Source organism: Camelina sativa, chromosome 16, assembly GCF_000633955.1.
Source record: "Camelina sativa cultivar DH55 chromosome 16, Cs, whole genome shotgun sequence".
NCBI classification, from domain to species: Eukaryota; Viridiplantae; Streptophyta; class Magnoliopsida; order Brassicales; family Brassicaceae; genus Camelina; species Camelina sativa.
This window is the reverse complement of record NC_025700.1, coordinates 765,153-776,372: the sequence shown is the minus strand read 5'-3', so window position 1 is coordinate 776,372 and position 11,220 is coordinate 765,153. Positions and strand designations below refer to the sequence as shown.

The window sequence follows — 11,220 nt, the reverse complement described above, 5'->3', positions numbered from 1 at the left end:
CGTTCAAATCATTAATCACTTGTTTTAGATAAAATCATAGAGAGAGAGAGAGAGAGAGAAAAGAAAAATGGGAAGAGGGAGAAGCTCACCGTCTTCATCGATAGAGAGCAGCTGCAAAAGCAACCCGTTTGGTGTGTCTTCGAGTAATACTCGGAACCTAAGCACGGACCTGCGGCTCGGACTCAGCTTCGGATCATCGTCGGGACAGTATTACAACGGTGGAGAAAACCATGAATATGGTGGAGTGGGTGCGGCTGATGAGGAAATGATGATCATGGAAGAAGAAGATCAAAACGAGTGTAATAGCGTCGGAAGCTTCTACGTGAAGGTGAACATGGAAGGAGTTCCTATCGGAAGAAAGATCGATCTTCTATCTCTTAATGGATACCATGATTTGATCACAACTCTCGACTACATGTTCAACGCCTCAATCCTTTGTAAGTCTTTATATCCACACACAAACTCACATATATCTTTTTGCATGTTGACTAATACTATAGTTTAGTATTGTTAAGAGAGAATTATTTGATTATTTACCCGATTACGAATGTAACGGATCAGAGTAAGATCATATAATTAAATATAATAGATACCCTTCCAACAACTAGTTATATTTCTTTGCATGTAGACCAAAACCATTATTTATCATAAAGATGGTAAATAAGAGAGAAATCTAATGGCAATAATTTGTTAAAACAGGGGCTGAAGAAGAAGAGATGTGTAGTGAGAAGAGTCATGTACTAACGTACGCAGACAGAGAAGGTGACTGGATGATGGTTGGAGATGTTCCATGGGAGTAAGTACTGTTTTATTTATCTACTAATCTCTTATTAAAAATTTAAATTTTAATACAAAGGACATAATGATTATGTAGAAATCTAATTAAGGGGACTTAATTGATTTTTGTAGGATGTTCTTGTCTAGCGTGAGAAGACTGAAGATCTCAAGAGCTTACCACTACTGATGTTTTAAAAAAGCAAAGGTGTTGAATCTAGGATTGACCAATACAGTGGTGGGGAAAAAGTTAGTTTTGTCTGATGTAAATCACTTGTTCAAGATTTTATTCAAATTTTCGTTTCTAGTCTATGAATTACATTATATAAAAATCGGTTGTAACTTGTAAGGAGGCAATTTTTTCAAACAAGTTTTAGCTAATGCAGACCTTTTAATTAAGTTCACTAATCATTCAGAATGTATATGTTTTTGGTTCATTAGTACTAGTTTTAGTCACAGAATATTAAGTAACAAAGTAAAATTAGTTTAACCAAATCAAGACAATTTCCATCTCCATATCAATTTCTATTACTTTTACTGATTAAACAACAATGATATACAGTTAAAGTTTTGTTATAGTTAATGAAATTGAGATAGAAAAATAATTGTCAAAAAATTCCAGAAGACTCTGTCGGAGATATTACACTTGGTTTCCGCTCACCAAAGCATTAAAAAGCCCATACAAAAAAAAAACAAACAAAAAAAAAGAAAGAGAAAGACAACAAAAACTCTTAAGCCACTCTGATTATTTTTTCTCACTGCACACAAATTTACAAATTACAACAAAACAACAAAAACAAGAAAGCATCACTGTAAGAAAACGAAACCTCTGAAGGAAAAAATTGGAAGGAGATATCGAAAGAGGTTTCTTTAGAATCAAGCAAAACTTGACAGTAACTTACCAAGAAAGCAACCATGGTGATCTACTTAAACCACTTGATATCTCCAGATGATTATTTTCCGATAACCCGAAACAATCAGACTGATGTTCCGGGAATATACTCTCTTTCAAAGAATCACAAGTAAACTCCGGCGAAACCCACTGTGAATAACCTCTAACATTTGAGCATTCCCATGGAGACTTCTTCGATTTCTTCTTCAATGTAAGAGTGACATTAAGGAAACATATATTCTTGAACTCATCTCCATCTATACCTTCAAGAAGACCCGCAACACCGATTCCACCGCCATGAACATTCTCAAACGTTATTTTCTCGATAACTGGGAGCGCTTTGGGATCAAAATTTTCATCAGGATGTTCACCGTACTTGCCCGTGAACCTTATCGCTTTCTTTACATTATCGAGCTTCACGTTGAAGACGTGAACGTTTCTGACATACCCTCCTCTTCCCGGAGAACTCTTGATCCTGATCCCAGTACTCGAATTGAATAAATGTAAGTCTTTGATATATACTTCAGATACACCTCCTGACATTTCACTTCCTATTGAGACTCCTGAGCTTGAAGTAGTTTGACCTGTTAACCTATTGATCTTGATCTTGGAGCTCGGTCTTGCGTATGATATTCCATACTCATCCCATCCGCTTTTTATCGACACTAAATCATCTCCGGTAACTATGTAACAATCCTCTATGCAAACATTAGTTGATGAGTCTGCAAATTCAAAACAAAAAATCCCAAAGGTAATGAGAAGAATAATTTCAGACTTGAAAACAGTACTTTTGCTACATTTGACAAGATAACTCACCTGGATCAACTCCGTCTGTGTTTGGAGATTCAAGCGGAGCCAAAATTGTAAGATTCTTTACAACAACATCTCTGTTCAGACAAAAAAACTTCATATCAGAACATTAGAAAAAAAAAGAAATATTTGGCGGAATTTACAAATCGAATCATGATAAGAGTGAGCTGACCTGCAATAAACAGGATGAATGTTCCAAAACGGTGAATTCAGGAATGTGAGGTTGGAGATGATCAGACCAGTAGAGTTCATGAGCTCAACAAGATGAGGTCTTGTATAGTTTAGCTCTCCATTTCTAAACCAATCCCACCATACACTTCCTTGCCCATCTATTGTCCCGTTCTCGCCTATAATTTTTGGTACCATCAGACAACATCGAAGGCTAACATCATCGGTTCAGTTCATATAGATGCTATACTAGTAGTAGTACCTGTTATGACTACATCTGTGAGATTCTGACCATATATAAGACTCCTATGCCTTTTACCAGGTAATTCTCTTCCACGTCCATACGATGGTAATGGATCAACAACGGGCCAATCCTCTGAGCTCTGAGAATTTAATAAAGTTGTATTAGTGATGATCACAGTTCATATAACAAAGTGGTATATGCTTGCAACTATTGTAAAAGGTGGTAGAGACTTGCCGTTGATCCTAGAATCGTTGCACCTTTATCTAGCCACAAGGTGAGGTGACTGATAAGGTCGAAACTCCCGGTAAGCCACTGACCAGCGGGAACAAAAAGCTTGGCACCGCCTTTATCAGAGAAAGAATTGAGGTAGAACAAAGCATTCTGAAAGGCTTTGGTGTTTAGCGTCACGCCATCTCCAACCGCTCCAAACTCTGTAATGGATACGCTGTGAGGCCGGTGAAGATTCGCTAAATTGGAATATTCACAATGCAGGCTTCCTCCAACACTATTACACCAAGCACCATACAAGGCATGTACTAGGAGCACATACAAGAACTGCAAAACCAAACATATCTCAATCTTTTAAATGGAAACTCTGATAGATATAGCAAACATAAGAAGCACAGTTCGGGGGTGAGAGCCAAACATTTCATCTCTAAAACTTAGCAATGAGCAAAACAGTGAGAACATTTAACATTGTGATCCTATGATGTTCTATCAAGTCTCAAGCTACATGGAAACTCTGATAACAGACACACACTAGAGACACTGGAGGAAGCAAAGTTAGGTGTGAGAACCACATTTTTCACCTCTATAACCTAAGCGAAACGTCAAATCAGGAAGAAAGATGAAATTTTTTGAAGAGTGAATAATAGGATAATAATTTCTCAACCTTTCTGACCAGATTTGAGATCTTGAAGACAAAGATGAAGAGATTTAGAGAGACAGAGAGGATTGGGGATGACAAAAGTTATGTCAAAAGAAGGAAAGAGGGAAATTGTAAAGAAAAAGACTTACAAGGAAAGATCTCTTCATATGAATAGAAGATCTGTGATCTCTCTCCTTCTCCTGGAAACCTAAATTAAAAAAAAAAAAAAAAAAAAAAAAAAAAAAAAAAATATGTTAATTGTTNCTGAGAGATCTTATTTTATTAGGCTTCTTCCTTCACTCTAAGTCACACAGAGATGGTGAAAAAAAATCAAAACTTTTGGAAAGAAATGTTCTCTCTCTATCTCTATCTCATGGTTTGAGAGTAGGCAAGTTGGAAAGAGTGATTAGATGGGACAGTGGTGAGAGGAAACTGGGGAACCCACACTGGACAAGAGAATCATTGAAAGAGACCGTTTGTGCCCCCGCCCCCGCCAAAATTCAAGCAGTAGGTCCATCTCCTCCTCCTACCTTCTCCTCCGTACCCTTTCCCATTATCTTCCTTCCCGTACGATAATTAATGGCGAGATTAAGATATACCAAGAAAAGACTAAAGAGCAAATCTTATTAGAGACTTCTTTTTTTTTAAAAAAAAAGCATAATTAAAGAAGAAGAACCTTCGATGATATCTAGGAGTTCTGGAAATACCTTATTCGATGTTCTGTTACAATGAGACAAATAGGGTCAGAGAGAGAGAAAACTACTACTAGTCTCAACACTCTGTATTATGATCTAATCAATTTTTTTTTTTTCCTAAATTTTGGGTGAAGGAAACATCGTATTTCATGTGATCCGAACTAATAGAAAATTGTATTATATATAAAAAAAATAAGATGAGAAAAATTTACATGAAATTTTCTATTATTCGAAGATTGATTGATTCTGTAGAAAAGAAAAGTTTTTTTTTCTTAACATTAGTATTTTACTAATCTTTATTACACCTTGTTCATCATCAGTTATAATGTACGAAAGGTGTCGTTTCACATATCAAAAATTTAAAGAAGAAGATAACGGATCACGTGTCACGTGGCGTGTGTCTCGTTAGTGAGAGTTGACTCTGCTAATTTTACTTACACATCTTCTTCTTCTTCCGCTTTATATTAGGAGTTTAGATCAAAATACAATTGTGTAAATAATGAGGTTGAAAAAAAACAAAACCATTCCAAAGGAAGGTTGAACCGGAGACTTTCTGAGGTCCGGAGTGGGGAACCACTGGAGTCACTTGGAGTTACTACTGTGTACTTAATTACCCCCTTTTTATTAAGAACCAATTCACCCAACATACCATCATTGACCGGATTATCAGGTGTATTACACCGCTTACGCATTGTTTTTTTCCTTTCTTCTATCAAAAATTACTATTAGTTAAGAGATGATCTTGCTTGTGGTTTGGTTTTGATTCTAAAATACTCATCTGAAAAAATTATGTATATGGTCATGACTCATGAGTATTAAAGAAAAGGAAGAATCTTTGGAGGAACCCAATAAGATAAAAAAAAAGAAAAGAAGAAACAGAGCGGATGGATAACTAATTTTTATCGAGATCATTATAAAATCCTTAAATGCAATCTCAAATAGTTTTTCTTCAGAATTTCAAATCAACGCACAATGCACTTGAGTTGAGGGAGTGTTTTACAACAAAAAGTAAATGAACATTTTCGTAACTAGTAACTCCTGCCCCAGTAAGTCCATTTCTTGGCAGGCTTTCCTGAAGCAAAGCAGAGAGTACCTGCATCCATCGAAAACAAACATACATTGAAGCTTTTTTGTACCAATGGGATGGACTAAATTTTCTGTACAAAAACTTCTCAAAAAGAAATAGTCACTAACCTTCAGGGAGTTCTGGCTGATCAAATGGAGAACACAGGGTTTTAGCTGCTCCAGTTTCACCTTTAGTACGTCCCTTAACGTCTATCTCCACTTCCTGCAACGACGAAATTCATTTGTAAAGGAGTGATAACTACATTCCCTCACAGTTTGATTCCAGAAGATGGAATTAGAGTTTTTTTTTTGTCGTAATGTACCTTTTCATCACACCAGGGAGCTAAGATGAGTTTCTTTTCCTTAAGAGCATTGCTAAACTCATCCCAAGTCTTAATCACTTCAACACATGCTTCCCTCTTTTGTTTTGCAACTTCAAACATGTTTTCCTGGATCTTCACAAGCAGTTCCTTAACATGTTCGACTAAGCCACCTCTTGGGATATCTTCCTTCACTCCGTTGTCACGTCTCACAGTTCTGACCTATGGGGATGCAAACGAGAGATACAACAATTCCGTTTAGCTACATTACAAGTTTACATATTCAAACCAAACATCAGTGTCTTCTTAGAAAACCAAACATCATTACAAGTTCTGACCTATGGCCTATGGGCATGCAATCCAAGTACTTCACTACTATATACTTTCGAAGAAATTGAGGAGATGTTCAACGGACTGACCTGATCATTTTCCAGATCTCTGGGTCCAATCTCAATTCTCAAAGGAACACCCTTCATTTCCCAGTTTGAATACTTCCATCCAGGAGAGTAGTTGTCCCTTAAATCTTCTTCAGCACGAATCCCGGCTTCAGACAGGGCAGATACAGTAGCACTACATGCATCGAAAATTCCTTGGGTATTAGCATCTTTGTAGGGCACAGGGATCACAACAACTTGCACAGGTGCAATTTTAGGAGGGAGTATCAGGCCTTTGTCATCTCCATGAGTCATAATCATCACTCCAATCTATACAAGGTTTAAAATTAAAAAGTTAACAGCTATAGAACGGATGAGGAAAGATTATTTAAAGTATTTACCGTCCTAGTAGTGTAGGCCCATGAATTCTGCCACACCATTGCTGTCTCTCCTTTCTCATTCTCATAGTTGATCTCAAACATCTTTGCAAAGTTTTGACCCAAACAATGAGAGGTTGCACCTTGTACACCACGGCCAGTGTTGGGAATGAAAGCCTATAAAATCAAAGTTTTAATGATTCATAACGAGTAAATCCGCAAGAAAAAAAAAGATAGTGTCTCTGAAACAAAACACAAAGATTACATACCTCAATACTTGTAGTGTACAGTCCCCCAGCAAACTTCTCATTTTCACTCTTCATACCTTTCACAATTGGGACTGCGAGATACTCTTCATATATGCGACGGTAAAGCTCCAAAACTTGAAGGACCTAAGAACAATAGAATCAGTACGATGAAACGACTTCTCCTAAATGTTGTTGAACTGCTTAATATAAACCTTTTTTGAAGGGAAAAAAGGGAGAGACTGGATCACATGCAAAAGTTTAAGTGTTTAAGTTCACCTACCTCTTCATCTGCTTCTTCTTTTGTGGCGAATGCAGTGTGTCCTTCCTGCCAAAGGAACTCACGGCTCCTGCAATTAAATAGGTTAGGCAATAAGCTATGGCGACCAAACTTCTGTGTGGAAGATTTAAACCCTAACCAAGCCGAATATTTACAGCAGAAACAATGACTAGCTTAAGAAGAAAAGTACTAACATGATGAACAGAAAATGTAGAAAGGAGTATATGATAATGACATACCGGATAAATGGGGTTGGGTTGCTGAACTCCCATCTAACAACATTGCACCATTGGTTAAGTTTCAAAGGCAAGTCACGGTGGCCCCTTATCCACTTGCTGAAATAAGGGTACATCACTGTCTCACTAGTTGGACGAATGGCAAGTGGGACTTCCAAGTCAGATTTACCCGACTTTGTAACCCAAGCAACCTAAACAAACATTCAAATCTGTCAAAAGAAGGCCTTTTTGTCACAAAGAGAATCTTCTAAGATATAAGATATACACACCTCTGGGGCGAATCCCTCAATATGGTCCGTCTCCCTCTCTAAGGCACCAGGAGATACAAACAGAGGGAAATAGCAATTCTTGACCTTCATTTTCTTGAGTTCCGCATCAAAGAAAGCCTAGAAATGGGAGCATGGAAATGAATGAAATCAAAATGATCAAACTTTTCTATATTTCCAACTCTCGATAACACTTCCTATCATTGTAATTGATACACACAATAAAGAAGTGACGATACTCACATGCATAATCTCCCAAATCGCCATTGACCATGGCCTAAGAATATAACATCCAGAGATATCATAGTATTCAATCATTTCGTGTTTACAAACCTGGAAAAAAACATAAAGAAAAGCAGATGTCATGTAACCTCTTTGGGACAAAAAAAAAAGGTCAAAACAATCATCTTGAGCATAAAAACAAACCTCAGAATACCATTCCCCAAAGTTCTCATCTTTCTTAACGCTGAGTCCGAGACCCGTTTCCTTCTTGACATCCTTCTTCTTCTTTCCACCGGGACCAGACGTTGCACCCTTTTCTTTGACAACCTTTTCTTTTACAACCTTTTCTTTCTTTTCACTTGGACCATCCATTTCAACCTTCTTCTTCTGAATGCATTAGCAAAAAAGAAATACATTTACAATCAAAGTTATGAATCACCACCAAGTTAATGAAATGAATTAGCAAATCGCAAGCTACTTCAAGATCCGTGAATCGATTGAGATTTTAGTCAAACGAAAATCGAGTTACTCTCCACTGACAGACAGAGTAAGCAAGCAATCTGACACAAAAACAAAAGCCGGAGAAAACTAAAAAGCTACGGAACATAAGAAACACAACAAATGGATTAAACTAAAAGACGTCCAAGGGGAAACTAAACGAGTGTCGAGACCAATCAAGAGTACAGATTCACTGAAATTCCTAGAGAGATTACCAAAATCACAATCGATTCACAGAACAATAAGAGAACAATTGAGCTAAACAGAGGAGGAACCTAACCAATTTCGCCGGGGAGCTGAGAAGACGACGGCGGAGATGAAAATGAAGCAGCAAAGATAAAGGAAGTAGAGAGAGCAAAGAGCGTTTAACTATACCAAATTTACATGGGCCAAGCCCATATTTTGGTCAGTAAGTCAACGCTCGATGGCATAATTAATTATACAGTACTATAGTTATGGAGAAAAGATGGATTTGTAAACTAATCGATCCATTTGCAACTTGAATAAAATAATAATGGGTAGGTCATGGAATAAATAAATATTTTATTAATCGCCTGCTAATCTCGCATGTCTTATTGTAGGCCTACCTTATATTGGCCCACTAAGGCCCAAATTTGAAATGAATCGTTAAATTTTAATTAATGAGAAATTTCATAAACTTACTTATATAGTCTGACTACAAAAATAAAATCTAACAAGGTGCAAACGATCATTACATGTCAAATAAATAAATAAAAATGTCAAAAATACGGTCAAGGTAAGCGGCTTTGATTTAGTGACCAGATTAACAGTATGTATTTGTTGTCCTTTCATTTTTTGTTTAACCAAACAAATTTACAACTTTAAATAAATGATTTTGAAAGTGGTTACTCTAATATTTTCTGTTAATTTTAACAAGTGAACCATGTTAAACATATAACGAATATTTGTATAGCTGTTTTTATAATGATAGTTTTCGAACAACTTTTATTATTGGGTTTTATCATGTATTTATAACAAAACCAAGTAATTAATTGTTGGACTTTATTGAATGTAGATATGTCGTCTAATCATCGACCGAACACCCACCGACAATTCAATTCTTCCCACGGAAACAACAATACGGGTACATTTAAATTTATTTTTAAATTAAAATTACAATATTTTTGACAGAATAGTTGTACATTCAGAAAAATTAAATAATATTGTATTCACAAATTTTGTAGAACAAAGACAAGTACAAATGGTCGTACATTCAGGAAAAAACATTGATTCAATTGTTCGATGAAGCAATTGCCATGAATAATTATACTCTAAAAAATCTTATTGCTATCGGTAGAGAGTATATTGTTGAAAAGTTTAATCAAGCGTTCAACATGAATATAACCTATGGTTTTTTTCAAAAACAAGCTTGATGAATTCAAAAAAAATTACAAGAGGTGGAAATTTCTTACGCATAAAATTGGCATAACGGTTGATCCTGATACATCCATGATATTTGCATCTGAAGCATGGTGGACGGAACAGGAGTATGTAAGTACACTAAATCTTTTTATTCATAAACCTATGTTTAAAAATTTATGTATCAAAAAATCTAATTGATTTTAAAATTATAGAGATGCAAATTAACAAAAAGCTTTAACCAAAAGCCGCCTGAATTTTGGGTTGTGATACAACGATGTCTCGCATTACATGATGTTCAGTCTCAATCTCAACACTCTGCTCCTCAAAGAAGAGAACAATTGATCCATGAGCATGCAATTGATGAAGAAGGCCATGATGACTCAGACAGTGATAGCGGTGACGTGCCACAAACACAGATTTCTGAAACGCAAGAAGAAGAAGAAGTGTATCGTGTTACCATTGATGATGATGAAATAGTCCAAAATTCTGTTGCTTGAAGCCAACAACGAGGTGGGGTAAATTTGCAGTCAACCGATAGACGTGGACGTAGTGCACACAGATCTGGAGGAAGCTCACGTGTTTCTATTGGAAGTGGTTCACGAGGAAGTCGAAGACGACAATCCTTTGAAACAACAATACAAGTCAACATCACTGGCTTTAGAGAATTCCAACGACAAAGTTTTCAACAACTTCGTTCTGGTGCATTTGACCAAGATGATTACGATGAATTTAAAAAGGCGGAAGCGATATTTATCGCGCTAGATCTTCCCAAACACACTAGATTTTATTGGGCATGCATTAATGCACTTAAGGAGCTAGTATTTTGGCGTAAGTATTTCATTGATATAGCTGCAAGAACCGACGATGATAAGATACAACTATTAGAAGCTATGACTGGGGTTTCACGGAACAACCAAGATGTGCCAAAACAGTTAGGTTCAGACCATTCATTTGGGAGTCCACATTCAGGAGGTATATCATCTGGAAGTCCATCTTCTGTGGTAATAATTTCGGAGGGCAAAATTCACCCGGTTTTTGGGGTCCCATTTATCCATAGTGAGGCACACCACCAAATGTTGCACAGTGGGGAACACCACCAAATGCTCCACAGTGGGGAACACCACCAAATGCACAGTAGGGCACATCACCAAATGTTCAATAGTGGGGACACCACCAAATGCTCCACAATGGCGACAAACACAAAATTTTCAACAAGGAGGTTCAAGCGGAACGACTCCAACAAATGTTCAATATGGATTTTCAGTTGGAGGTCAAGGAGGTCAAGGAGATGGTGCAACAGTAGAAACTCCACCGATCATTCAACAAACATCATCATCCAATCTCGGTTTCACAAATTATTTTGAAACTGGACAAATGCCACAAACACCTAGACCAGGAGGGCTCTTTAATATTTGGGGAACTCCGCAAGGATCCAATGCAAGTCATCACAGTGATGTAACGACCATCAATTGTTTCTATATAATACCAAAATACTTATGATTT

General features: G+C 36.8%; 3 protein-coding genes and 1 pseudogene across 4 annotated transcripts; 2 read left to right on the top strand and 2 right to left on the bottom strand.

Annotated features, from left to right (window-relative positions):
* Positions 1 to 1,173, top strand: LOC104749108 (auxin-responsive protein IAA30-like). Its single transcript, XM_010470685.2, has 3 exons — positions 1 to 437; positions 700 to 796; positions 910 to 1,173. The coding sequence occupies exons 1-3, from the start codon at positions 68 to 70 to the stop codon at positions 962 to 964; spliced, it is 522 nt and encodes a 173-aa protein (XP_010468987.1). The 5' UTR covers positions 1 to 67; the 3' UTR covers positions 965 to 1,173.
* LOC104749107 (probable polygalacturonase) lies at positions 1,369 to 3,999 on the bottom strand. The gene is made up of 6 exons (XM_010470682.2): positions 3,906 to 3,999; positions 3,123 to 3,443; positions 2,907 to 3,027; positions 2,649 to 2,823; positions 2,483 to 2,553; positions 1,369 to 2,388 (listed from the first exon to the last, which is right to left on the bottom strand). The coding sequence occupies exons 1-6, from the start codon at positions 3,921 to 3,923 to the stop codon at positions 1,673 to 1,675; spliced, it is 1,422 nt and encodes a 473-aa protein (XP_010468984.1). The 5' UTR covers positions 3,924 to 3,999; the 3' UTR covers positions 1,369 to 1,672.
* LOC104749106 (proline--tRNA ligase, cytoplasmic) lies at positions 5,345 to 8,716 on the bottom strand. 2 transcript variants are annotated; one of them, XM_010470681.2, is made up of 12 exons: positions 8,615 to 8,716; positions 8,041 to 8,223; positions 7,858 to 7,947; positions 7,618 to 7,734; positions 7,352 to 7,539; positions 7,116 to 7,182; positions 6,857 to 6,979; positions 6,612 to 6,764; positions 6,256 to 6,540; positions 5,840 to 6,058; positions 5,646 to 5,739; positions 5,480 to 5,544 (listed from the first exon to the last, which is right to left on the bottom strand). In XM_010470681.2, exons 2-12 carry the CDS (start codon positions 8,206 to 8,208, stop codon positions 5,480 to 5,482), a joined length of 1,569 nt encoding a protein of 522 aa, XP_010468983.1. In that variant the 5' UTR covers positions 8,209 to 8,223; positions 8,615 to 8,716. The 2 variants fall into 2 exon arrangements, with proteins under 2 accessions (XP_019094123.1, XP_010468983.1); XM_019238578.1 differs by lacking the exon at positions 8,615 to 8,716 and having other exon boundaries at positions 5,345 to 5,544; positions 8,041 to 8,208.
* Positions 9,612 to 10,523, top strand: LOC104749105 (annotated as a pseudogene).

Bases quoted from the DNA above. Each gene is read 5' to 3' on its own strand.
- LOC104749108 (XM_010470685.2), top strand. From the start codon at position 68: ATGGGAAGAGGGAGAAGCTCACCGTCTTCATCGATAGAGAGCAGCTGC. The intron at 438-699 runs GTAAGTCTTTAT...TTGTTAAAACAG, and splicing joins GTTCAACGCCTCAATCCTTT to GGGCTGAAGAAGAAGAGATG. The intron at 797-909 runs GTAAGTACTGTT...TGATTTTTGTAG, and splicing joins GTTGGAGATGTTCCATGGGA to GATGTTCTTGTCTAGCGTGA.
- LOC104749107 (XM_010470682.2), bottom strand. The intron at 2,554-2,648 runs GTCAGCTCACTC...TTGTCTGAACAG, and splicing joins ATTCATCCTGTTTATTGCAG to AGATGTTGTTGTAAAGAATC. The intron at 2,389-2,482 runs GTGAGTTATCTT...TTGAATTTGCAG, and splicing joins CACAGACGGAGTTGATCCAG to ACTCATCAACTAATGTTTGC.
- LOC104749106 (XM_010470681.2), bottom strand. From the start codon at position 8,208: ATGGATGGTCCAAGTGAAAAGAAAGAAAAGGTTGTAAAAGAAAAGGTT. The intron at 6,980-7,115 runs GTAGGTGAACTT...TATTGTTCTTAG, and splicing joins AAGAAGAAGCAGATGAAGAG to GTCCTTCAAGTTTTGGAGCT. The intron at 5,740-5,839 runs GTACATTACGAC...TCGTCGTTGCAG, and splicing joins CTCCCTGGTGTGATGAAAAG to GAAGTGGAGATAGACGTTAA.